The sequence below is a fragment of the Kryptolebias marmoratus genome, linkage group LG9 (genome assembly GCF_001649575.2).
Source record: "Kryptolebias marmoratus isolate JLee-2015 linkage group LG9, ASM164957v2, whole genome shotgun sequence".
NCBI lineage: Eukaryota > Metazoa > Chordata > Actinopteri > Cyprinodontiformes > Rivulidae > Kryptolebias > Kryptolebias marmoratus.
In genome coordinates, this window is record NC_051438.1 from 14,146,631 (window position 1) to 14,173,980 (window position 27,350).

The window sequence follows — 27,350 nt, forward strand, 5'->3', positions numbered from 1 at the left end:
GTTAGAGTGCGGGTTTTTGATGTTTGTCTCTTTCTTACTGTTTATTCATTGTCACATGCTGTTTTTATTTTGTTTTTTAATTATGTAAAGCACCTTGAAATGCCTTGCTGCTGAAATGTGCTATACAAATAAAATTTGATTGATTGATTGAAGACTAAAAGCTCATTTTGAGAGCAACCAACTTCACTGTACAGAACTGTACTCAGGGGAACAGTCCTTTCACTGAACTGAACTGTAAAAAAAAGAGCCATATGCCAATCGGTGGCGCACCATCAGAAGTGTTAAGTCCCAATAAAAGAGGGGATGTCTGGGGTTTTTTGTAGGGGAGGTTGCACCCTGAGCAGCTGGGGTTTTAAGGAGGGTGGTGAGTGAGTGGCTCTTTACATTTCACTGCTGGCACCTGCTGACGCCCATAAAGAGTATCTAACCTTAAAGCTCCCCCCGGTGAGAGAGACCCCACCGGTGGCTTGTCATATTCAGGAATCCTCTTAAAGCCTCTTTCAGTGCGCTTGTCTGGGTCAAACAAAGCTCCACTTCTTGTAATGAAAAGAGCTTTTTCATAAGCATTAAAGCTAACTCAGGTAGTCCGTAACCTTTGGCTCATTTACGTTGAACATCATGCAAGGTTTGCTCCACAAAGACTGGAGAAACACAAAAGTCCTGGGTTGCAAAACCGTTGTGCCATCATGAGATCCTCGACTGTTTTCTTTTCCAGACTGGATTTGTTGAGACTTGTAGCGAAAGTCTTTATGTGAAAAGAGTCTCCTCTGTACACAAACATTTGTCTTGTCGGGGAGCTTATTTGGTCTCTGTCAAAAGCGACACAGCGACTGCTTTTAAATGCGGCCGTAGTTTAAACAAAATCCAGTTTTTTGTTTTCACTGTCTGAGTGGAGACTTAAAAAATCATTTCATTTTTGGGCCTTTGTGCGGCGTGGCACTCTGTGTTTTGTTAGCAAAAAGTGTTTCCGTTTGGAAAGGAAGTTCTTCAGAAAATCATTTACTCTTAGGCTGCTTCAGATGTGCTGAACCGCTGGTGTCGGATGATGATAAAATACGGATATAAATGGTGAGCTATGAATGAGGAGAACTGGTCTGTGAATAAAGGAAACTCGCTGCAGTATGATGGGATACAGGATGAAGGGAAACGAAACAGAACAATAATAACTAGAACATTTCTGAAGATATTTTAAAGGGTGTCAGTGCAGCTACAGTGCTGTCCAAATTTACAACATTCATTGTTTCTTCTATAAAACCTAATAATAAACTGGGACTTACTTTTATAATGTTTTGAGCTGACAAAACGTCACATTTTGATGTATAAACTCTGTAATAAGTGTAAGGAGAACCATGTTAAAGCTGCTGCCAGTGGTTCATTGGGGTCACTATGGTAACCACGCACCTGTGTCTTTCACTCCCTGACAGCACTCTTAAGTAGATAGGCATACAGAACTGCAGAGTAAAAGTTAAGCCTCAAACAAATGGTCACTGTTGGAAAAAAAGTTGTATTGGAACAAATAATAAATAAAGCCATTGGTATCAGAAGTGTCTTTTTGTCTACGGTGTTAAAATATCCTTAAATTCCAGTTTTAAAGAGAAAATCCTGAACAATGGAAGTCCTTCAGCAGTGAGAGACACTTTGAGTGAAAGAAGACAAAGATGCCTACATTTTGACAAAAAAACCATATAAGAAGTGCAAAGTTTGTGAGAAGATTTCTGAAAGTTCAGACAGCTCAAAAGTCAGTGTGTGACTTTTTTGGCATAACACTGTAAGTTAATCACCCTCATAAAATCATATAATTTGAATGACAGTTGTAAAATACATTAAAATGCCCGTTCAGACATGTAAAGTCCAACTTTCTGTGACCCATTTAAACTTTGATTTGACTGTAATGTGTGATGTACGCCTGAGCTGTAGAGCCTGAAAGAGTCCTGGTTTACCAAAACCTCACTATTCCCAATAAATTCACACATTTTGATGTGATTTTTTTTCCCACCTGGGTCTTTCCAAAGCTATGGAAGATGTACCTAATCGAAAATCATGACAGAAACAAACAACTAGGGTGCTTATGTACTGGCACCCTTAATAAAAATAAAGCTGAAGTAGTCAAAACATGCAACTTGGAAAATAAATCAGAATTTGAACACCCAGTCAGTCCAGTTTTATTCTTTTACTTTGACATCAGGGCTGTGCTGTATGTGCTGTATTTATCGTCTTTGCGATATCGATGAATAGCGGACACAAACTGCATGCCAATCCTATATTTGCCCTAACTTCTTCCCTAAATGCCCTCAGCCAAATTAGATCAAATCCTAAAGCACATGGAGAGTGTTATCAGTCTCAGAAAAAAGAGAAAGGAAGTTAAAGAGATGTGCGTTTATCACAGCTGATATTACCATGCCAATACACAACAATAATATTCCTTTCTCATGTTTTTCTAATATTGTGCAGTTTTACTTCAAATCGAAAGCCTTCCAGACATTTTTTGTGACTCTCTGCCTTTTATTCGTCCTGTGAGCTCTGTGGTCCGTCAGTGTTGCCGTCATGCTAAAATAAGTCAGTGTGTTTTCACAGGCCTGCTAAGGAGATAGTTGAGGATATCAGGCACGGAGCTGGAGATCGTTATGGAGCAGAAAAGCTTTCGGAGCTCTGCAAATTGCTGCCTGACAATGAGGAGGTAAAAAAAGAAAACTTTTGTGTTTTTTTTTTTTCTTTCTTTCTCCTGGTGTGACAAGGTCCTTCCTCCTCTCTTCCCCCCACCCGGCTTCTCTTACTCATCTGGTTTTGGTTAAGGATGATCAAAAGTTTGCCATTACACCATTTTGTATGATGTGGTCTGTTTCTCAACAGGGATCGTGCGAAAATATATCGAAATTGACTCTTTCACCATCATATTTTTTTTTAATGAAAGCTGTTTATAACATTTTTATGCAGCATCTTTTTTTTCTCCCTCCCTCTCTCAGGAATCTCGCCTGAGGACGTTCAGTGGAGAGAGGAGCTGCCTCGGAGAGCCTGATCTTTTCATGCTGCTGTTGGTGGAAGTCCCCAGGTACAGCCCTCTTTAGCCAAAAAAAAAGAAGAGAGAAAGCAAGAATACCCTAAAAGATTAGCCTTTTCCACTAGGTTTTTAAGCCTTTTCTCATGCAGCAACGTCCTTCCTCACTTTGTCGTGGCATGTTTGCTTAACAAATGAATGATCTCGGGTGTCTTTTTAGTCTCCGTCATCATTCAGGCATCCCTGCTGGTCAGTCCGTCTCACCCCCTTTTTTCTCTTTCGTCAGTTTTCGGCTTCGGCTGGATGCCATGATCCTGCAGCAAGAGTTTGACCCGGCTGTGACCTCTCTGTGTGTGGCAGCCAGATGTCTGAGGGAGGCGGCCAGAGGTAAAGGAGCAGCGGGGAGTTGTGTACTCCACCGCCATTAAGGCCTGGGACTTTGTTGACCAGCTGAAAATCTTCTGTTTAGTCTTGAGTGGTGGTGTCAGGCGCCAGAATGGAAATGAGCTAAGCTACTTTAGCATTTACCCTGACTTGGTGACTCATAAAAGAGTTGCTGTTGCTGATATACAACTATATATATATATATACTTTAATAAAAGTTGATGACTTGTTTCAGCTGCATGCAAATTTAACATCATTATTTGAAGCGTCAAACACAATATTAATTTTTTTTTACTCTCCCAGAATTGCTGAGCTGTCCAGAATTACACTCCATCCTCCGTTTGGTGCTGAAAGCAGGGAATTACATGAATGCTGTGAGTGCTCCTTTATAATTAATATTATTATTTACCTTTTTGTCTGCGTCCCACGAAGCAGCAATGCTTCATCTGCGTATGCTTCAGTTGCAAGTAGATTAGTAGTCTGCTTTCAGGGCCGCCACGCTGGCCTTGTACCTGAGTTTTGATTGACTGTTTGTGTAAACTTGTCTCCTGTGTGCGCCGTTTCTCAGGGTGGATATGCGGGGAACGCAGCTGGCTTTCGAATTTCATCACTGCTCAAACTGGCTGACACCAAAGCCAACAAGCCGGGGATGAATTTGCTGCATTTTGTTGCGATGGTAAGTTTTGAAATGTCGTCGTAGCGGAAAAAAAGGTATTAGTTGCTCAAAGAAACACTTCTTAGAAAGAAGAAATAGTTAGTGATGCGCTGGGATACACAAGTAAGGTTGTGTGTTTACGCTGGATGTACTGTCCACCCCATGATAGCTTGAAGATCCTTCTTTAGCAGTGACAACTTCACGTAGTTGTTTTCTTTATCAGTCTGTCACATGGTTGGAGAGGAATTTTGGCCCACTCTGTTTTACAATGTTGCTTCAGTTCATTGAGGTTTTCAGACATTTGTGTCTCCTCAGCTCTCCGACGGTCCCGTCACAGTATTTCAGTCAGGCTGAGGATTGGGCCGTCGCAGCACCTCGATTTGTTCATGTTTCAGACATTATGCTGTAGATTCCCTGCTGTGTTTGGGCTCATTGTCTGTTTGCTTTATGACTCAGTTTGAGCCAAGCTTTAGCTTTTAAACGGATGGCTTCACATTTGACCCCTAGTTGGCAGAGAAATTTATTGTCGACTCAGCAAAATGTCCAGGTCCTGTGGCTGCGAAACCAGCCCAAACGATCAGCTCTCCACCACTGTGCTTCACAGCTGATATGATGTGCTGGTGCTCATATGTTTGGTTTAATTTTTGATTTTGTTGCCAAATATGGTGCTTTGAATTATGGTAAACATTTCTAACTTGATCTCATCAGTTCAAAGTACATAGTTCCAAGAGGCTGGTGGTTCATTCTGCTGCATCTTTGCAGATCTATAGCAGCCATCGTGACGGTCCTATCAGTTTCAATCCCTCACTTTAGCATCGTTTCACAGTTTTTGCACTCACCTCCTTTGTTTCTTGAAACTAGGGGATTTTGAACAGCAGTTAGTTTGGTTTTCATTCACAAACAAGGTTTTGTTCATTTTGAGCTAAAGGGTTTGGTTCAGAGGCTAAAGATAAGAATCAAACGCTACAGTAGATCAAATGGGAGTCGAGGCAACATTGCCCCCATGAATGGGAGTGTAATAATCTTGTCGAAACAAACAATCTATCTGACTGAAGAGGTGAGTCGTCATGTTGCAGTTTTTTTTTAACTATTGGGTGGCTGGTTCTGTAACTCTTTGAGGCGGTACTCAAATAAAAAAGAAACAATTTCTGTGTTGGCTGAAAAGCAGCAACTTTTTTAACATCCACGCTGATTGATCCCAGTTTATCATTTTTTTAATCTTATTTTCTTTTCAAACTACAAATGAGACCAACTTACGAGGACAAAAGGTTACCCCCTGCTGGTTGTTTTGAAACGATGCAGGTTTATCTGAACTCACGCACTGATTTCTCTTATCACACATTAAGGCTACTTCCTTTTTTTATATAGTCAGTGATTTAATATGGTTATGTGGTTGGACTTTTGAAAAGCTAAACCTACATATTTAGAGTGTGTTTTTACTGCTAAATTAAAAAGCATCACAGTTTTTACGTAGGCACCAGCTGGAAAAGCAGGCTAAAGAAAAAAGATGAATAGATTTTTATGTGGCGGTTTAGAGCCACAAAGACCAGAAAAGTAGCTGATTAAGATTCTCAAACTGGAGCATTCCACAAAGCACGTTATTTTGACACTTTTATCAAACGATGTGCTGCTTCTTTTCGAGACAATGACGGGGTAATCAGCTGTGTTCATCTTTGCAGGAAGCTGTGAAAAAAGACCAGAGTTTGCTGTCGTTTCCCAGCCAACTGGGCCATGTTGGCTCCGCCTCCAGGTCAGTCTCTTCTCACATTTGATACTCTGAGACAATCGCTGAGTTACTGAAAGGTTTGATGCTCTTACTGTCTGACTCTCACCCAAAGAAAGGTGCTAATAACCCCTTACACTTGAGATTCTTGTACATTCACCTGCTAGGTATTTACTGCCTATTTTTGTCAGGCGACCTTTGTTCGGGAGGATTACACATCTGTTTTACACCCATGCTAATTATAATTGCATATCTCTGCAGGTTGTGTGAGGAGGCCGTGCTGGACGACTTGGCAAAGTTAAAAAGCAAAGTGGCTTCCCTCGGGGCGAATATACAGACTGAGGCGGAGATTCTGCAGCAGACGCAGTTATTTCTGGAGGTAGGCGGCACAGTTTGAGCTCCGCTTTGAAAAGAAGTTTGAAGCAACAAAAACTGAAGCAGGTTTAATGTATGCTTTTATGAAAATGTTTGCAGATGGCCGAGGAGCGTCTGAAGGAGGTGGATGACGAGGTGGAGGGTATGAGGATGTCGAGCCAAGCCCTGATGGAGTTCCTCTGCGAAGATGACAGCACTTTCAAACTGGAGGAGGCCTGCAGCACCTTCCATTCGTTTTGCCTCCGCTTCCAAAGAGCCGTCCAGGTTCAAAACGCTGCCGCAAATGAAAAAGCACCACTTTACGTGCACTAACGAGCCCTTTGAAATGACCGATAAGTCTTTTTTTTTTTTCATGAAATAGGAAAATGAAGAACGGGAGCTAAAGGAGCAGAAACGTCTGGAACGTCAGCGTGAGATGGTGGAAAAGCGTCGTTCTGTGGCTGTGTGCACGGGCCTGGACTTGAGCCTGAGTCTTGCCAGAGAGCCTCACTGCCAGGAGAACCAAGATGAGCTGGAGAGACTTTTGGAAAAGAACTTGAGCTACACTTGGGGTCGTCGCAGCCTTAGGAGATTCGATTCTCGCCGATTCGCACACCACCTACAAAACGACGCCCATCCCCATGGCTCATTCATGCTCAAGAACTTCCCCGTGCTGGGCAGCAGCCCAACATCGGTCGGCTGTCACTCGAACAGCTCGTCCGACCACGAGATCAGCGCCGCGCTCTGCAGCTCCCCAGAAACCGATGGCACGTGCTCGCCCATTGACCAAGAGGACTGCATTCTGGACAGAGGGAGGAGAGCTACAAACAAGAGCATGGAAGCAGTTAGAGACAAACACGTTGCATCGCTTAGTTCCTCTCCTCACGAAAATGGCTTCGCTGCAAAACAGCACGGGCCTGAGAGCATTTCCTACATGCTGCAAGGCCAACAGAAGACAACAGAACTTCAAAAAACGTCTGATTTTTCCCAAGAACACATGGCGTTGAACAGTTCCAGTCCAGACTCTGCTGCAAGGAATACAGACACAGCAGCCCAGTGTGTTAAAAGCCAGGCCTCCACATACAGACATGGGTTTGGCGTGCCAGTGACGGACAGTAATTGTCTTCTTCAGGGTAAAACTAATACCTTGTGTGCCCATGAGTCCAGTAACACATGTAGAACTCTTTCTGACAGCAACACCAACGGTGGGCTGCTGAAGCACCCTAAATCGCAGACCAAATTAGAATCACCCACTGCTGAAGTCTCATTTCAGCCTCAGAAAAAAGACGTTCCGTCTATTAAGATAAGTGAGGCAGAGTCGTTGCCTGATGCGAGTTTGATCGAAGAGACAAACGCTAAAGTGGTTTTGACACCTGTGGATGAGGACTGGATGCCCTCCGGTCTACCAGAGGTCAGCCAGTCACAGCCAGAGGAGGCCTCTGACTTGCCAACTGCGGAGAGGGAGACATCGAGGTCATACTCGCGTGTAGGGGAAACGCTGGAGTGTCACACTCTAGTGAAAGGCCTTAGATCCTACGAGGCCTTGTCACCCCCGACCTCCCCACTCCCACGACCCACACCAAGCCTGTGCTCCAAGTGGAGGAAGGAGAGGGAGGTCGAACTCCAAGAGGGGAGAACTCCAGGGTCCTCGCTGCCAAAGGAGGAGACTCGAACAATGAAGATCCCTGTGCGTAGTGGAGTAGGGGCCAAGAGGGGGTTTGTGTCACGCACAGCCCCTTCAATCGGCACAGGCATTCCTCGAGTGCGCTCTAAAACCGAATCCTCAAATGGAGCCACAACGGCTACCAACCCACCTACACGGCTATCTGTTCTCCGCAGTATTTCAGTGCGTTCGTCCTCCATAACGCGGCCAATTATGCAGGCGGAGGTAAAACGAAGCAGCAGCACAAAGGAGAGGACCGTAAGTGAGTCACAGGATTCGGAAAAATCCACCCTGACTCGCAGGTCTTCGGACAGAACTGCGCCGGAGAAGGTCTCCGGCAGCCCCCAGTCAGCTTTCATCAGAGGAGCTCCCGTCCGCGTGTCCAAACGACTCGCGCCGAACTCCGAGACTCCGCTTCCACCTCAGCCTCGGACCGCCCACAGCCCATCCTCCGCCACTGCCAAGACCATACGCACCGCCGTCATTACAGCCGCCCGAAACAAAACCGCCAAGACATCGAGCGCGGGCACCTCCCCGGCTAGCTCTAAAAGCCCAGCAGCTTCACGGATACCTGGTCCCAAAATGCCCCGAGCCGCTGCAGCTCAGCCACTGTGGAGGTGATGGAAGGGTCGACTCACGGACTCACTTCTTCAGTTTTGATTGAATATTAGTTCATCTAAGGTCAACTTTAATGGGTAAAGTTGCACGCTTGGGTTCTGTACATTAAGTGAATCTGCACTGAGGGGATTATAGGTATTTTACTTGTTGTGTTTAACACAGTAGCAGGATAGTGGGTCCTCTACAATCTACCTCTTTCCACAACCATTTTGTCCTTTGCAGGCGATAGGGCAGCAGTAGAAGATGTCTTCCCCTAACAATTCAGTTACAGAACAGCCTTAATTCAACCCTGTTAGAGGAAGATGGATGTCACTCTGTCTAAAACATATTGCCATTTGGGAAGAAATGTTTCATTTTTTTGTAGTTTGCTATATTTTAGAAAGCTGACAACACGTTGCGACCACTGTGGCCCCTCACCTGAAAGACCAGTGTTTTCAAACTGCACTACGGTACAATATGGAGTTGTTTATTTTCTCAGTGACAGGTCTCGTTATAATGATGCACTTTACAAACTGAAGGAGGCTGTCAGGAGATGGTTGCTGTCAATGTTATTTTATATTAAAAAATCTATAACTTTATTGAATAGCATTTTTTTTCACCATATATGTATTTGTAAAAAGAAACAATGAATAAAGACAAGTCTTAGTTGAGTCTCCTCTCCTGCCATCTTATCACCCTCACATTTCCCTCCCTCTCAGATGAACTCCCACTTGCTGCGTCTCTCGACACAGTCGCCCCCCCCAAATCCCTTTAAGCGACCGTTGTCATGGAAATGCTACAGCCGTCCTGGGGAATCTCCTGGCAGAATTGTGGGGGTTGCGTTGGCTAGGGGTGGAGGGTCCCAGTGGGAATTCCCCTTTTTTCTAGGTTGCGGTGACACCAAAACTTCTTGGGGGGGGGGGTGTAAAAAAAAGCAATAAAGTGGTGCCTCTTTGTGCTCTCGAGCCTCTGCTTGTTGGTCAGCGGTGGCTTTTTAACCTGCCACAGTGTACAGAAGTGACATCATCAACGGGTTTCCATGGGCGCAGGGCTGAGACATTTAAAGCAATTGCTTTTTTTTGTTTTGGAGTTAACTACATGCATTGAAATGAAAAGAGAGATCATGACATGGCTGAGGATAAACAAGGGATATTGGTGTACTGCTGACAGGATAAAATTTACAATACTAATAATTATCATTATTATTATTATTATTTATATACTGTTTTTGCATCTGCAGTATGCATTGTAAGTTTCTTCATTTTATGGATAAAAATGTTCATGACACAGGGTAACATTGGAAATAAGTCAGACTTAAAATTTAAAAAAACTGCAGTGAAGATTGATTGGATTTAAAGTAAAGATTTGTAAATATACTTTGACAAGAGGGGGGATATTTATGAAAAACTTAACATTTCATAAAACAGCTGCATTTTAAAAGAAATGTGTTTTGTTAGTTGGATAAAATGTTTTTAATTATTATTTTAAATACTACACAAAACAGCATATTTCTCATTTAGATTTTTATTTCATCAGAACCTTATTGCATATATAAGGGCTGGCATGAAAATAATAATGCTTAAATAATAGTTCTAGGTTCAAAGATTGTAAGTCTTACTTATAAGTATTCTGATGTGCAGGATTTCAGAGTGGCATTTCTGGACAAAATTTAAGAAACATTACCATTGAAGAACTACAAAACACTACTAAATATGGTTATTGAGTATGTTCATATGAGCAGCTGTTGTCAAATGTGGAGCAAATTTTAGCAATGCTGTAGCGTTGTGAGCTCTATAACAAATCTGTTTTACATACAAAACACTGATCTGCAGATTATGTAGCTATAAATCCCAAACAAAAGTAGTCCAGTAAAAAAAAAAAAAAAAACCTAAGCTGTAATGAACTACACTCTACCTTGTCTTTTTGCTTCTACGATCACATATATTTGTACTTTCCAATGAGAAAAAAAAAACAGAAAAGGGTTAACACTGCCATCTAGTGTCAAATAAAAGGAAAGGGTGTACAAGGGCGAAACTACATTTCCCAGCATGCTTTAGTTCCGTACGTCAACTTTTACGTAACGGGCGACTCCCCGGATGCGGCTGTGATTGACTACCAGGCAAGAAAAGCTCGAAAGCTAAGTGGCGGTAAGTTACGAAGTCCTACTTTTTTAACTGGTAAAGCAAATTATTGCCCAGTATTTATGTATTATAATAAACTATATTTTTTGAAGTAACTGTTTGAATGGCTTTGAGCCAGAAGAGAACCCTTTTAACAAAGTGTTTTCAAATTACTGCTCAGCTTGTTTGCTAACTGGTTAGCTCGTTAACTGCCGAGTGCGCTAGTTCCTTAGCTTGGGGAACGCCTAGTGTTATGAGTGGAAAAACGCGGAACAATCAACGACAGGAGAAAAGTGCGTGTTGTTATGAATTCACCTGCCGGCCATTGATCAAAGTGATTCGTTTTTAAAGGTATTTGAGTATTGAATAGCTAAGCTGAAGCGTACTTATTTAAGTAACTGTAATTAACGCTACGTCGAAGAGCTAATGGTGGCTACAGTTAGCTCGGGTGCTAACTGGGTTAAAAGCTTTTGAAACTTTCAGAAAAAAGTTTCAGATTTAAACTCCAGGGGCGGATTTATCTTTATAGGAGTTGCTACTTTGTTCACGATTAGCACGATTAGACTTAAATCTTCAGTATGAGGCGTGTTTTTGTTCAATAATGATAATTTTGACATCAAATTTTGAATTAGTTTTAGTCATAGACTGACGTAATTACGTTTTCGTTAACTAGATGTCTATATTTCAGTGTGAGAATAAAATATTAAAGTGTCTTTTTAATTTCTAAAATCAGTCTTTACACCAAATTAAACATCTGTATCTGTTAGAAAGCTAAGATTTTAATCAGCAGTACATATGAAATGAAGTCTTTTATATGAAACAGATATAATTCAATTAATCTATCCTTGCTTTTTAATAAAACAAAATAACAACGACAAATCAACAATTGACAGATCTGCTGTTTAAGATTTTTATTGTTCATATGACACTGCATGATGTTTTTTTTAAATAAAGTAAATACTATAATAGGAATAAAGATGTCAAGTTTGTCCATATGTCTTCTTTTCTTTAAGCTAATTATACCATCTCCCCGGGGATAGATTGAATGTTTGCGTCTTCTAATCAAGGAGATTAGATCTGATAAGTCTCTCCCCAGCTTGACTTTCTTTTCCCCCACATCAGAAATGATATCTGACTAGATTTGTTTCTGTTCATCAACAAAAATGTCAATAGTTTTTGTCATGGTTTTAGTCCTTTTGCATTAGTTTTTATTTAGACATCATCTCATTTTTGTCCAGAAAATCAGGTTGATTAGAAGTGGGAAGAGTTGTTCTTTAATGAAATTAACACTTTATTTGTTTTTTCTGTCCTGTCGTCAGGTGCTGCAGCCCCAGTGGTCTTAGGCAGGATGCAGACCATTAAGTGTGTGGTGGTGGGCGATGGGGCAGTGGGTAAAACCTGCCTTCTCATCTCTTATACGACCAACGCCTTCCCAGAAGAGTACATTCCCACGGTGTTCGACAATTACAGCGCTCAGATGAGCGTGGACGGCCGCACTGTCAGCCTCAACTTGTGGGACACGGCGGGCCAGGAGGAGTATGACCGCCTGCGTACTCTCTCCTATCCCCAGACCAACGTGTTCATAATCTGCTTCTCCATTGGAAGTCCTTCGTCCCACGCCAACGTCAGGCACAAGTGGCACCCCGAAGTGTCGCACCATTGCCCTAACGTCCCCATCCTCCTGGTGGGCACCAAGAAGGACCTGCGGGGAGATGTGGAAACGGTGAAGAAGCTAAAGGAGGCGGGAACCGCCCCTACGACCCACCAACAGGGCAACGCCCTGGCCAAGCAGATCGGAGCTGTTAAGTACATGGAGTGTTCTGCTCTGCAGCAGGACAATGTTAGAGAAGTGTTCGCTGAAGCTGTGAGGGCGGTGTTGTATCCAGTCACAAAAAAGAATCACAAGAAGTGTGTGCTGTTGTAATGAACGGTTCCCAGATGTGGACTATGAAGGGGGATGATGGGGATCCACAGATGCAAAGAAAAGCTGAGGAACAAAGGATACCATCTAGTTGATCCAACCTACTCCTGTCAGTTTTCAGCACCTGTGTTACTCCTTTTTTTTTTTCCTTACTCATCTCCTGGAGGATCTAACAGTGTTGCCACCTTCACCAAATGAAGGCAACAGGCCGTCTCCCCTCTATTTTCCTTCCATTAACTTTTGATATTTACACATTTTCAATTTTACATCTGTTCTTGATTTATAGCGTCTGTGCTTCGCCTTATGAAATGTTCATCGTGGTCATCAAAAGCCATAACATCTAAACAAGCCAACAAAGCTTCCCCTGTTTGACTGGAGAGAGGAGATCTGTGTGCGTTCAGGTGGAGAACTAACGACTACCTCAAATTCTCACCTACATTGCGTCTCATGGGGTCTCGAGCAGAGTTCGTTGTCTAGATCTTTTTGACTTGCCTATTAGATGTCATAAACATTCGAGCAGAAGTTAAACGAGCCTTTTAACTTCCAAGTAGCTTGAGTCCAGACAGCGCGTCGTGATGCTAGTACCCCTGAACCAATTGCGAATATTAAAAAAAAAAAAAAAATTCCCCATTTTCCTTTTGTGCAAAGTTTGGTATGTTCGAGTTGTCCGACAGATTGCACTTCCAGCCTCTTTCACTGCGCTCCCTCTCCCTCACACGGGAAAAGCCAGTGGGCCTTTGAAGATAAGCCGGGCCCGTTAAGAGCAGCGAACGGTTTCTATAACAGAGGTGCAAATGTCACGAGCCCTCTGCTAAAATACCCACACCGGTACAGGATCCCTGGAGTCATCGTATTCAGGAAGTTGGACTGGAACGTGGCGGCTCTCCTCTGTCTACGTCTGAACTTCTTGGGCTCACACCAAGTGCTATTGAAGAAAAGGAAAAAGAAATACATGCCTAAAATATTCCTGTTAAAGGAGACTGTATTTTTCTCTAATCGTGAATTTACTTTGTAAATGATATTTCTTAATTCTGACACGTTTTTAAACTTACATGTGCGGTTATGGCCAAAGTGAAATATATTTTTGTAATAGCTCGTGTTTATTTGATCAGTAAAATGTAAGTGTGCTGTTGTTAATTATTACATATGATAAACTAGACTTCCATAATGCTTCCCTTGTCAATGACACGATTGTGCAAAGGTTGGCGAAGACCACTTTATAATCAACTCGTTGTAGCATTTATTACCAGAATGTTTTAACCGGTTTGCATAAAGCTATATACTCCGTATCCTGTAATGTTTTGACGAGGGGAAGAACATTTATGCCTTGGAGGAAGCAGCGTCACACCAGCCTTGTTAGCCCAAGACACATTTATGTAGAGCACGGAAGGAGCCTTTATGCTCTGTCAGGTGCCTTATCTAAACCAAAGACCACACTGGATCTACGACGTCCAGCCCTAAGGGTCTCACTGCAGTGCTGCCCGTGCAACGGGGAATCTTTAAGCACGAATCCAGCAAGTTTTCATTTATATTTTGTGTAAATTCTCAGAAGCTTTCCGCCTTAGTTCCTGCCAGTAAATACTCTCTCTCTCCACAAAGCCTTCTTTTTTTTCTTTTTTTTTGGTTCTGTTCTGTGAGACGCAGGTGCTAAACTGACATCTCGCGCTGCAAAGCTGTGCATTTGTGAAACGGAGCCGACGGGCCCGCAGCTCTCGGCAGATTGTGGTTTGCATCCCTTGCCTCGCACGGTGCGCTGAAAGCACAAGCGACTCGCTCGTACGGCGAGCGAGAGCTGCGTTGGTGTCGCTTTGCAACATTTGAAGAGGGGGTTTCTTTTTGTTTTTTTTTTAATATATTTTTCTAAAATACTTTTGTAATGAATCTGTAGCTCGTTTTTTGCTCACAGCTTTCAGCAATAATATCAACCCTCATACTGTAGGTTGCATTTCATTTCTCCCCTGTGTGTGTGTGTGTGTGTGTGTGTTGAGTTAGACTAAATTCTGGAGTAAATGAAGAGCAAAGTGCTTCGAGATCTCAAAGGTCTGTGAAATTTCCCAATTATCTCTGCAGTGGGTTGAATGTACGTGTGCAAGAAGTCAAACTGTCATCTGTGGTGATTCATTTTTTATTTTTTTATTATTTTTTTTCCATGTCCCTATTTCACTCAGTTCTGTTCAAGTGGAACGTACACCTGTGGGCTCTCTGTGTCCTGGAGCAGTATGCTACCGTATGCGTGGTACTACGCTTTTACACTGGGAACGTGATTTGTAGAAATCTGTAATTGTTTTTATAAATAACAAAAGCAAATTTGTATAAATGAACTAACAGTGAGATGATTTTAAATTATACCAAATAAAATGGTGCCTAAAACCAAATGGGCTTCTTTAGTTTCCTAACTGAACTGTTGATATTTTTTGTATGTTTTTAATTTTTCTAGTTTTAACTTTGACTGCAGACTTTGTGCCGTTTTAGACCTTCATACATCAAAATGTTCGGCTCATTCAGGAGATGGGTGCTGATTTTTGTAATTTACAGTTTTGAAAATATTTGCCTTTTATAGACAATGAATGTCTTCAAAAACGATCTTTAAAAAATGTTTTTTGCCTCTATGTCTGCTCTACTTTAGCTTTATGCTCCTTTTTACTCTTGTTTCACAGCTTCTAGCTGAGGAGTCGAAGTGTACAGCGTAACAGTGTTTGTGCACGGTTTTTTTTTGAGTTCAGGAAACCGCACCGTGTTTTTCTCATGCGTTCTTTATTTGTGCTCTTTCTATATTTGTGCTGCTTCGGGTTCCACATCTGAACACTAGATGGACGCAGCCCTCAGCTTCTTATCACCCCCCCCAGCAAGGCTTCAAAGCCTCTAATCCCCACCCCTTCAACACTTTCAGATGCCAACAACTTCAATCTATTTCAGAGCCTTACAAGCTCAGCATGCTTTTGCTTGCTTACTAATTTCTGTGACCTTTATGGGTGGTGGTTCAGACGAGTTGACAGATGTGTTGAACTCGTTCCGGCGCCGCTGAAGCAGCGTTCAGAGGCCGTTTCCTCTGTGGTCTCTGAAAGCTGCACAGTGACGACGAAGCTGAACGCATGTTTACAGAAGCCGTGTCATCACCTGCGTTCTGGGAGGAGAGATAGTTTACGTGAACTCTGTCGAGTCCGACCGAGCGGTGTCACAGCTGGATGAGACGAGAAAGGATGAACTCATTTCTGCAACGGGGCAGGTTATAAACTCTGAGGTCACATGTAGACCGCAGCGTGTTTTCAGTCATCACAAAACCTTCCTTTAGTTACACAAGTGATGTAATAATTTCACATGGATTTTAAAATTCTTTTATCAGCAGAACTTTGAGGTCACACCTTTAAACATGCAGGAATATGTGGCTTGTTTTAATATAGTTTCCCATACATGCATGGTTTTCACATAACTAAAATATTTAGAATAAAAGGACACAGGACAAGGTTTTTGTATTTTATTTCTTAGAGCGGGGAGATGTTTCCTTTAAAATTAGTCCAGTACAAATAGTTCAAAAATACCACTTCATGAAGCAATTCACTGTTTTGGTGACACTTTGAGACACATTTGTGCTTTATTCCCACACGTCCCTTGCTTGCTTCCACACATGCCACACACTTTGCCAGACCGTCACAGAGGCAACAGAGAGGGACTCGGTCCTGAGGCCCACAGGAGCCGGGCTCAGCAGTGAACACGGGTCGGCTCCGACCCTTCGACTGGTCTGCAGCTGCACAGCAGCTCACAGCGTGTGTGTGTGTGTGTTCTGAGTTCTGCATCCAGCAATACACTTGGTCCAACCTGGTTCAGGGGAAAGACGGAGAAAAAAACCAAACCTTTAAACAATAAAGAGATCAATCTTTTCTCCCCATCCCTGTCCTTTGAAATGATCTGATTAGAATAAAAATCCTGTCTTTGTCATCAGAGTCCTATTGGTTTCAAAGATGTATTCAAATGACTTTAGAAGCAGTGTTATTGCAGCAAAAGCACTAAATAACAACAAAATGCTAATTTCAGAAACTCAGAGCATTAAGTCAACTATCATCACCACATTCATTCTCAGATCATTTATTTTAAATGTAAAAGCACTGAAGTATAAAATGTCTTGTCAGATAAATATTGCAAGTATTACAAGACACAAGTATTTTTCAGTAAATATTAGGCCCAGTATCAATGTGTGTGGCATCTAGTACTCATTTGAACTCTTTAAGCTCAGAACTCTAACCTGCAGCATTTATTATAAAAGAGAAGCGTCATATTTTTTGCAACTTTACGTTAATTGATACTTAAGGTGATTAAGGCCACTTTGAACGTGCTGCTTTTCAGCAGTGTCGAACGATATATATCATTTTACCTGAACGTCTGTGTCCTCCCCCCTCCTCTCCTCTCCGCCTCTCTCTGTAGTCCTGCAGAGACACGCCCCTTCCCAGACCACGTGACGCGCATTCCTGGATACGCATGACGTCAGTGAACGGACGCAATCCCCTGTATTGGGACACAGGTGATAAGTCCCAGCTTGCGTCGCTGCTAACTTTCAAAGTGAGCAGATCCCCGGATGTTGCTGTTATTAGCAGACATGGAGGAGGTAAGTCACTCGAGTCCTTCTGGTTTCACTGTTAGAAAAAATAGTTAATTTTGTGTTTTTATTTTTTATTTTTTTTATCAGAATATGATGTTTGGGGGTATCTGGATACAAACTTTCATAGTCCCAGAAAGAAATACACTTTATGTTAAATTTCAAGAAGCTATTATCACATCAGGATGTAAATATTTAGTATGCCATGTAATCTGATTATTTATTTTTATGTCATCAGGTGCTGCCGCCGCAGTGATCAGACAGGATGCAGGATATTAAGGGTGTGATGGTGGGCGATGGTGAAGTGGGTAAAACCTTCCTCCTCGTCGCCTACGCAACCACCGTCTTCAAACAGAAGTACCTCTCTGCGGTGTTCGACAATTACACCGGTGAGGTTAGCGTGGACGGCCGCACCGTCAGCCTCTGCCTGTGGGACACGGCGGGCCGCGAGGGGTACGACCGCCTGCGTACTCTCTCCTATCCTCAGACCAACGTGTTCGTGATCTGCTTCTCCATCGGAAGTCCTTCGTCCCACGCCAACGTCAGGCACAAGTGGCACCCCGAGGTATCGCACCACTGCCCCGACGTCCCCATCCTCCTGGTGGGCACCAAGAAGGACCTGCGGGGCGATGCGGAAACGGTGAAGAAGCTAAAGGAGGCGGGCATGGCCCTGACGACCCACCAACAGGGCAACGCCCTGGCCAAGCAGATCGGAGCGTTTAAGTACGTGGAGTGCTCTGCTCTGCAGCAGGACGGGGTCAAAGAGGTGTTTGACGAGGCTGTGAGGGCGGTGTTGTACGCAAAGAATCACAAGAAGTGTGTGCTGCTGTAATGAACGGTTCCCAGATGTGGACTATGAAGGGGGATGATGGAGACCCACAGATGCAAAGAGAAGCTGAGGAACAAAGGTTACCATCTAGTTGCTTCCAACCTACTCCTGTCAGTTTATAGCACTTCTTTTTACGCTCAACTGTTTCTGATGTCTTAAACGGGTAATATTTACAGTTTTTATTTTATATTTCGTTTTGATTTACAGTCAAATTCTTTATTCTATAAAATGCTACATGTCGTCACAAGAAGCCACAGCGTTTGAGAGCTATAAATCTATTTGAAAAGTTTTACAATCCACACAAGCAAACGTGTAAAAGAAAAAGCGGCATCAGAATGAAATGGTGCTATAAGCCAGAAAGTTTTGGAGACAGCCTTTTTCCTGCTGCTTGCAAGCCACACCTGACTGACTCACTGCTGCGCAGCGATGAGGACATATTGGACGGTTCAGGCTGTGTGTGGAGGTGAAGAACAAAAGTGAGTCACACTTTTACGTAAGACGTTTGGTTCGGGAAACCGCGCCGGGTTTTTCCCTCATACACACTCCGTTGTGCGTGTTCCTTCCACATTTGTGCTGCTTCAGTTTCCACATGTGAACACTAGATGGACGCAGCCCTCCAGCTCAGCTCCTTACCACCCCGGACGAGTCTTCAAAGCTTGTAATTTTTCCTCTTCTGTACATTTGGAGTTAATGGTCTGTAACCCGTTTAAGAGCCACCATTCAACACTTTCAGACGCCAACAACTTCAATCTATTTCAGAGCCTTACAAGCTCAGCATGCTTTTGCTTGCTTACTAATTTCTGTGACCTTTATGGGTGGTGGTTCAGACGAGTTGACAGATGTGTTGAACTCGTTCCGGCGCCGCTGCAGCAGCGTTCAGAGGCCGTTTCCTCTGTGGTCTCTGAAAGCTGCACAGTGACGACGAAGCTGAACGCATGTTTACAGCTTGTAGAAGCCGTGTCATCGCCTGCGTTCTGGGAGGAGAGATAGTTTACGTGAACTCTGTCGAGTCCGACCGAGCGGTGTCACAGCTGGATGAGACGAGAAAGGATGAACTCATTTCTGCAACGGGGCAGGTTATAAACTCTTAGGTCTGTGTAGGTGTCCATCTTTAACTAAGATGGCTGTGGAACGTGGTCACATGTAGACCGCTGCATATTTTCAGTCCCAATCTTCTTCTTTGTGTGTAAACGACTTGTGTGAACGACTCCTGGTTCCTGCATGATGGAATCAAGGAGTGACCTGATTGTTAATTTCTCAAGAATTTTAACTTTTACAAAGCCACTGTAATTTTTCCTCTTTTTTTTGGAAGGTGTTGTCATAGCAACTAGACTTTTAAGACCAAACCTGCAAAGGTGCAGCCTCAGGAGCCCCTTGCTGTTGGCTGATGTTTGGTGTAAGTGTCATAATGAACACAAAGCAGGTGATTTATTGTCATTAATGTAAGCGTTTGCTCTTTTTTCTTAAAGAAAGACGCAGAATATCGTTTAAGAAACATAAACAAACTGGCATGATGCTGTCATTACTCACTGTGAGCCACACATGCACAGAATATAAGCTGCAGCAGAACCTTATTTCCCCTTTCACCCATTCTTTAAATAAATGTAGAAATCCTATATAATGTACTTTGCCTTGAGAATGTAATACAACTCCTGGTTTATAATAAAAGTATAATTCACAAGCCCTATGGGGTCAGACGATATCACAGCTTTACATCAGTGTCATATTTTTACAGTCATTTGAGGATATTATAGAAAAACAGTGTTTTTTTGTAGTTCCTTGTTGGCCAAAGAAAATGGTATTGGGAATTAATCGATGAATTGATCTTTTAAAATAAGCATTGTTGTAGATATGATGAACGAGACCACGCCAATATAATTTCTCAGAGACTATTTATGAATAACATCACAAACATTAATAGACATCCAAGCCAACCACTTTGAAATAGAAAAAAGGAAAAATGCCACGATCGTTCCATTAATATTTTTTTTGTGTGTGTGGTGGTTTCACAAGCTGTCTAAAAATGACAGTGATGGGTTTCAACGCTGTCGCCATAAAAATTTCACTTGAATGTGAAAGTGGGATCCTCATCAGGCAGTGACTCAGACTGGGAAATGACAGCAGCACTTCCATCACAGTTTTGAATATCTATCTTTGCTCCATGCGCTCGCACATGCATGACTCACTGCAATGAATGAAGCTGCTAAAGTAACCAACAAGCTAAATTTTCTTCATTTAAACATTGCCGCAACATATTGCATACATACACACTTTTTTTTATCAATTTACAAAAATGTGATGGATGTGTGCCTAAAGTCTGCACTATGATCTTTGATTCAAGAATATTTACATCCAAATTGTAGGAATAATTTAAAAGTCAAATAAATATTTTTAGAAAATAAACACAAGGCACATAGTAAAACTGGACATTTACCACAAAAACCTCATTGCCAGCCAGGTTTTTATGTAAAATTATGATTTTATTGTAAAACCCAATAGAGGTCAAGAGAACTTAACAATGTATAGATGCTAGTTTTTAGCTCTTCACATTTATTTATGTACTGATCATAATAATATCCACCTGATAGGTGACATAAAAACAGTAATTAACTCATAACAGTGGACATTGGCTGGGATGTTTGGTAGGACGAGAACACTCTGGTGCCGTAAAGTTAATGTGATGAAGGTAGAAAACATGGACAGAAGTAAAGATCTGCTCAGTCCCACAGTTTCAGCTCTGATGGGATATTCCTGTTCTGCAGTCAACAGAACCAACCAAAAGAGGTCTCCAAAGCAGGAGAAACTGGTGAACCAGCATTAGAGTCACAGGTGGCCGAGGTGCTGAGGAGAGAAGACTTCTGGGTGTTTTATCTTCCAATAAACGCTTTGGGCAACGATGGAAACCCAGGTCCTACTTTTTAACCCCAAATGACTTTGACGCGTATCACGACTGTCAGTGACAAATTACAAACGGCATTCACAAGGGAGTCACCAAAATGTTTCTAAATTTCCTCAGGTCAGGTCTCGCTTTCTTGTCGCCGGAATTTATTGATTTAAAAACATTTGCGTGACAGATTTCCTCTCGAGTCATTGTGGACATCAGGGTCCTGTCTGGAACTCATCTCAGTGTAGTTCCTAAATCAGAAAGTGGGATAAATGGGAGCCAACTTTGTGAGGGGTCGGCTATTGGATACTGGATACTGCTGGCGTCACGTGACCCAGCCAAACGTGTCAACGAGACGTGCTGCAGCCTTCAGCGTGTCAGCCTGGTACTCACTCAGCAGCTTCTGCACTTCTTCTCTGAGGTCCACATCCCTGAACGTCTGAAAACACAATGATCGCTGGGCTGAGGAGAAGCTCCGCATTTATATGGTCCAGATTTCTCAGTCGTCACACTTAGGCATTGCACCACTGTTACACGACATTCTCACGGCTGTCAAGCAGCAGCTGCAGGTGTCAAACATTTTGCAATTTTTATCGTAAGAATATCGTGCAGCTGTGGTGTGACAGTTAGCGTACACCGTTTGTGCAACATTCATGCAAAAATGCACAAGTTGTAAGTAAATAAATCCGTTAGAGTCCAAGTTTTCTTGCAATTTTGTGTCTCCAACTAGTCGCCAGCAGCTCAGTAAGATACTAGCCTAAGACACATACGCACCTTTTCATACTATTTTCTTCCAGCAGAAAAAAAAAATAGTTCAAAAAGGATTTGAGGAATTCAGCAACAGTTACTGAGCTGGTCTTCAGATTCTCCTGATCAGATTCACAGCCGCATCTGTGCGAGAGACTTTCCCATCCCTTACCAGAATAAAAGGAGACGAGAAGAAGAACTGGAACATTTCATGACCCCCGAGCATACATCAGCCTCGCCGCCGCCGCCGTTTTCAAAGCACTGATCAAGGTGCACTAATACTGCACTGCTCAGTAAAATTACATGCAAGAAAGCAGACCACAGTACCCGACATTTAAACGACTCCTTTTCAGCTGAGTGAGCGTTCAGTTTTAAATGTGCTGTAAGTGATTCAAGAGTGGATACTATTCACTTTGCATAGTCACACTCAATCCTTGGCTTTGAATGTTGGAGCACGGGGTGTTCAGTCTCTGCCTGTTTCATAGAAACGTGCTCTTCAGGGTAGGCAAACAGATCTCCTTCCTATATGAATCATCTGTGTGGAGCGTGTGGGAGTGATGGTCTCCTTTGGGACCCTGATCTTAGCTCTGTATTTCTCCCCCCTTTCCTCTCCTCCCTCTCGCCGCTGGTTTGATGATGTTCCGGATAAAAGTCAGAAAAGGCCAAGCAGCACTCGTTCAGTCAAGGAACTAGGAATATGCTCCTTCTTCTCTTGTCTAGATGGGAAAGATGAAAAAGCTCCAATCGTTAAAAAATAAATAAATAAATAAAAAAAAAAAAGCCCGCAGCGAGAGTGAGACAGCAAAAAGCTGAAGTTCAGCATTCCAGTCAAGCTGTTCCAGCTGAGAGAGAGTGAAAATGAGATTGCAAGGGAGGAAAGAAAGGACTGATGGCTGTGTTCACAACTAAACAGGACTCGGAGCAACGTGCAGCGCTGGGAGAGTGATGGAAAGGCAGGAAATTAAGTTTTGAAAAAGACTGAGAAAAAGGGGAATTGAAAAGACTCTTATGAATATAAATTAAAGCGAAGAAATTGGGTTAAAAGTGGGGGGGAAAATGATGGAGAAAGCAACGACGCAGCCTGAACTTTCCTTTACCTCCTGAGGTGGCGTGCACATCACATTAAACACTTGACATTTCGATAAATAACATCCATTTGGCTTCCAGCAGAGAGAAGACTGACAGCAGTTTTAGACCTGTCTGCCTCCGTAGTGCTGCAGTGAATAGCTTAGCATGTTAGCAACAGAGGGACAAGCTCATAAACGCATAAACAGCCACAAAATAATATATTTACTGTCTGCGCCATTAAAGGCAGGTTATAATGAAACCGCTTGTGGTTGTGTGTGTGTGTGTGTGTGTTTTCCTGTCTTTTAGAAAAATGCCTTATGAGCCAGTGGACAAATCTTAATGAAACTTTCAAAAAGTAATCCCCGAATGCACATCAACAACTGATTAACTACTGAAGTCGAACCAAATTCAGAGGCTGCCGCAGCCAATCAGCCTCAGCGAACAGAAATGGCTGCAGCTCAGTCGGTTTTATTCAGTAGATACTGAGCTGAAGTTTAGTGGTAGAAGCCAAACATCATTATCAACACGTACTCCGAGCACTAACAGATCACACAAGGTCTTTGTTTAAAACTAACTACTTGAGTCAACTCTGTCTTGAGTCAACCTATATGAAGTATCGCTTTAAGCAAACAAGTAAGAATAATCAGGAGACTTGTGGATGCAGCCAGGTTAGCTTATCAGCCGGTAAACAAGCAGACATATTTACATTTAACTTCATGTTCCTCACGTCTCCGCAGATGTACAGTATGTTCCCCCAAACCAAAGCCTGCCGGCGTTGAGCTGTTACGAGAGTGCACAAAGAGACGAGCAGAGCAGAGGGAAGAAAAGAACAGAGACAGGGGTCTACTAAAGTATTAATTATGTTGGTTTGCAGCTCCGACGCTGGAAACGGGCGCCTTTCGAATCACTAAACTCACAGCTTGAGCACTTTGGCGAAAAACAAACTGAAGAGTGAAACCGGGCTAATTGGATAAGTCCGTGCTTCTGCGGCTGTCCATTGTTGGTGCACAATCCCTGCAAATCCACGAGAGGCTGTTCACACGCTGTCATTCACTAATGTCTGTATCGCCTCGCTGCGGAGAGGCCAGATGGCTGGAGGTGCCGGAGCAAGTCAACTCTGACACGTTTTCAGACTCACACCACTGGAGGGCTGGAGCGATGACATGAGGGGGGGGGGAGGAAAAGCAGATAATTGTTGCAGAGCATGCTGTGGTTAGAAGATGGTGAGGCTAACTGATCAGCAGAGTTAGAGGTTTGCGGTTGATAAATGGGGCCTTTTTTATGTACAGTCGGAGCTGCCATAACTACTGAAATGACCACAGAACATTGTTAAATCTGAACAAGTCACGCTAACGCGTTCGTCTCCTTTCCCTCTCATCATCTGCCCGCCTCTGTTATGTTTTCCATTGCTGGTCGGTGTCAGCGAACGTGGGGAATCTGTTCGCAGGAGACGGGGGAAGTTTTTCAAAGCTGATCAATGCAGGCAGGGTGTTAAAGGTCGCTTGGCAAAACAAGGCCGCCCGGTGCTGATCCGAGCGCTGCAAAAGCTCAGCTCGCATGAGTTCGAGGGACACGGCAACACGACACCTCTGGAGAGTCCTCCTTTTAGACGACATGCAGCACAGCTGGCTGTGTCCTTTGTTGTGTGTTCGAGGCAGAACATCTCGTGCTTTCCTGGTTAGTGCTCTCCTGCTGCACCACGCCTGCTTTGATCTTGGCCGCCTTGTCTTTTGAGAAGCAGATTTCACCATTCTGCTCATATTGAAGTGGATCGTGCAGCTCAACCAGGTGGAAAATGCTCTCTGGAGGAGAGGAGACCTTTTTTTTCCCTCCCCTCCTTTCTGTGTTTAGAAGCAACCTCTTTCCACCGCTCGTTCACACAGTTTAAAATACTAATTTCTGTCTCTTGTCGGTTTCATTTGTCACCATCTCTTTGTTCACGAGGGTGACTCTGCTACAGCTCACAGTCTAGTCCTGGCGCATTGGACTAGTATTAATCACGCCGTCTTACGTTTTGTGTTGGAACTGTTCACAGATTACTGAGATCAGGACGAACGGTCGCGTCTCTTCTGGACAGCGAAGACGTCACTGGTCCGGAGACTGTTGTGCTTGGCCCTGATCACATAAACAATCTGACTCTAGCTCAGGAAGGAAGTGGAATTTTCAACAAAAAAAAGACATAATGACGTATTTTTAGACAATCATTAGTGTTTGGCTTGGTGTTCGTTAGGTGTCCTGTGAGAACTAATTCAGAGTTTTAAGAGTCATCCCAGGGGAAGCAGGTTTTCAAGGATAAAGCAAGGAGATGCTGTTTTCATCTTGGTTTTTCGCTTGTTTTGTTCTCTCCCTCTCTGCATCATTATTTCTTTGTTTCCATCTTCAGAGCCTCAGAGAAATGACATTTACTCCTGGCTCTTTGGCAGTCCTTTTTTTTTCTCCTTTACACAGCAGTCGTATTAAAACATCCAGATACAGGTGGATAATTTCATCATCCTTATTAGAATCAGATTTTTAGTTTGAAATGTTTTTTGGGGGGAATATTAACCACTGAAAGTCCAAAACTTCAGCTTTTAGAGTAACAATGTGCGCTTGCAGTTTGTGCTGTTGGCAAATTATCTGCTGATCAAGATCATGTGATGTGACAGGAAGCTCCTCAGCAGGGTTTTTTTTTTTTTTTTTTTTTGGCAAGTCTGTCTCCCCCGACTGCTGTTTCCATGATCAAAACAAGAATGGACAAGGAGAGTCCCTAAAGTGCTAAGACAGAAATAGAATGGGACATCTTTGGCTCCTCAACTACTGGAGAGAAAAAAAACAGACATCTGATGGTAAGAAGCATCGAATTTAATTAAAAGAGCCAGAAAAAAACCCCAGGTGTTTCATTTTCATATGCTAAAATAGAAATGTCATTATGTCTTTAAAATATAACACTGTTCAGCTAATTTCACGAGTTCCATCAGTCACAGGTCAGTAATGTGATGATAGGTTTACATTTTCAGGGAGAAATTCACTTATCAGTAAAAACAAAACATTTGGGCAAATAGTTCAATAAATTAAGACAATTTCAGCATTCTTTTCAAACTGTAAATACTTTGAGGATTTCATCCACAACAGCTTGTCATGGGATCATATAATCTATCTAAAAATACTTAGAAAGCCTAAAGAAAACTCAGCACACAAGGGAGAAGGCTGAAAGCTGATGCTGATTGGTTATGATCAGAGAAAACCAATATGACTGAAATAACAGTGGAAGTCACTGGATGAGCTGAAAGAAGCATTTCTGACAACTACGACCAATGAACACAACACAACTCATCCATCCATCCATCCATCCATCCATCCATCCATCCATCCATCCATCCATCCATCCATCCATCAGGTAATGACAGCAGATAAAAACTCTGCAGTCACATTTATTTTTCTTTTTAACCTCTTTCAAATTTAAAAGATTTTACATTAAGAACAAATTATTAGTCTGCTCCCTTGTATATTTTTGCTGACAAAGTTTAAATGGTGTCCGAATCATTGCATCCTGCATTCACTGACTTTTTAACCTATTATTGTTGTTTATCTTTTTAAGTTTTGCAAGTTTTATGAAACGTACAAACTGTGAAACACAGACTCAAGACACATAATTGTTTCCTCCAGCATTCCTGTTTTTGCCCACGGTTGGCTGAAAGGAGCTGAAATGGTGTGTGTGTGCTTTTACGCTCGCCTCTGTTTGCACACGACGCGGTGTGTGTGCGCAGTGCATGTTTAAGAGCTCCGATTGTAGGTTTTGCTTCTGTAACATCTGATGCACTGAGACGGACAGCTTTTCTGTGACCATGGAAACAGGAAATTAGCCCGATTACAGGCTTACGGTATAATCTGACACATAGACACCCGCAGCCTGAAGAGTGTAACTGACAAGAGGAGATGAGGAAAAAAACAAAAAAATAAAAATAGAGGAGAGGGAAGCACAGAGATGTGAAATAACACATCACATGTTGACATTTTGATGTGTAGAAGTACGTGATGCATTGTGGTCTTTGATGTAAAACTCACTGGGCTGAGCTCTTACCTGGTTTTTCTGGTCTCTGGTAAAGAGGATAAGCTCTCCTCCAGATGTGCCTTTGTTGGTTTAGCCTAATGGGAGAGGAGGGAAGCTGTGCAATGATTGAACCTGCCCCCCCCACCTTCTGAGACTCATGCATTAATCAGTAATAAAGTATACCTTCTCCCCTGGAGTGTGTTTGACCCCTGACTGCACCCTCTGTGGTCCCATAATGAAAGTCAATACACCGTCATGCACCAAGTCATATGTGCAGAGATCACGACTCACAGAAGCACCATTATGCAGCGGTATCGGCAACCAGAGGCCTCTTTAAAATGCACGCATGTCCACGGTTGCGCGTCATTCATCGGTTACTGTAATTACAGCAAAGGACGGTGCATGGAAACAGCGTCCTGCACGCATTGCCACACGCAGATGTTCATGTTGTCTTAAGGTCAGCCACATTTTTACTCTTTCAGTGTTCATGTGACAACTCCCCAGGCTCGTTCCCCTCCCCCACCCGCCACCCCAGTTTTAATTTTACAGCTGAAGACAGAAAACAACTTTATCTACTTGGCGCAGGACACGTTGGTAAATGAACAAGATTTGTGCTGAATAAAACATCGAGTGAGAATCCCTGATGCCAGCAGCGCTGAGCTGACTGTAAGCCTTGGAAGAAACGGAGAAGATCGGGAGGAGAATCTATTAAAACTGTTAATGTCAATTTTAACTCTGCATGACACTGACACTGTGACCTCAGCGCCACTGCTTTTGGAAGTATATTGA

At 42.9% G+C, this 27,350-nt stretch overlaps 3 protein-coding genes across 4 annotated transcripts in view; all 3 read left to right on the forward strand.

The window, feature by feature from the left end:
• The window catches only part of fhdc2 (FH2 domain containing 2), a 12,895-nt gene extending 3,853 nt beyond the window's left edge, over positions 1-9,042 (forward strand). The window contains exons 5-13 of the mRNA XM_037977368.1: positions 2,575-2,677; positions 2,964-3,049; positions 3,282-3,382; positions 3,683-3,753; positions 3,948-4,055; positions 5,714-5,784; positions 6,019-6,136; positions 6,232-6,396; positions 6,494-9,042. Of these exons, the coding sequence (XP_037833296.1) occupies positions 2,575-2,677; positions 2,964-3,049; positions 3,282-3,382; positions 3,683-3,753; positions 3,948-4,055; positions 5,714-5,784; positions 6,019-6,136; positions 6,232-6,396; positions 6,494-8,395 (2,725 nt within the window). The 3' untranslated portion in view covers positions 8,396-9,042. The remainder of the gene's footprint in view (positions 1-2,574; positions 2,678-2,963; positions 3,050-3,281; positions 3,383-3,682; positions 3,754-3,947; positions 4,056-5,713; positions 5,785-6,018; positions 6,137-6,231; positions 6,397-6,493) is intronic.
• A 1,391-nt stretch (positions 9,043-10,433) lies between these two features.
• On the forward strand, positions 10,434-14,787 carry LOC108240601 (rho-related GTP-binding protein RhoG-like). Of its 2 annotated transcripts, none has more exons than XM_017424189.2 (2): positions 10,434-10,518; positions 11,811-14,787. In XM_017424189.2, exon 2 carries the CDS (start codon positions 11,840-11,842, stop codon positions 12,413-12,415), a length of 576 nt encoding a protein of 191 aa, XP_017279678.1. In that variant the 5' UTR covers positions 10,434-10,518; positions 11,811-11,839; the 3' UTR covers positions 12,416-14,787. The 2 variants fall into 2 exon arrangements, with proteins under 2 accessions (XP_017279678.1, XP_024863392.1); XM_025007624.2 differs by lacking the exon at positions 10,434-10,518 and adding an exon at positions 10,721-10,842.
• Positions 14,788-16,878: 2,091 nt separating this feature from the next.
• On the forward strand, positions 16,879-19,534 carry LOC108240515 (rho-related GTP-binding protein RhoG-like). The gene is made up of 2 exons (XM_017424055.3): positions 16,879-17,012; positions 17,242-19,534. The coding sequence occupies exon 2, from the start codon at positions 17,269-17,271 to the stop codon at positions 17,833-17,835; it is 567 nt and encodes a 188-aa protein (XP_017279544.1). The 5' UTR covers positions 16,879-17,012; positions 17,242-17,268; the 3' UTR covers positions 17,836-19,534.
• The last annotated feature ends 7,816 nt before the right edge of the window (positions 19,535-27,350 follow it).

What these genes read in the sequence shown, in the direction of transcription:
- LOC108240515 (XM_017424055.3), top strand. Translation starts at nt 17,269, where the DNA reads ATGCAGGATATTAAGGGTGTGATGGTGGGCGATGGTGAAGTGGGTAAA.
- LOC108240601 (XM_017424189.2), top strand. Translation starts at nt 11,840, where the DNA reads ATGCAGACCATTAAGTGTGTGGTGGTGGGCGATGGGGCAGTGGGTAAA.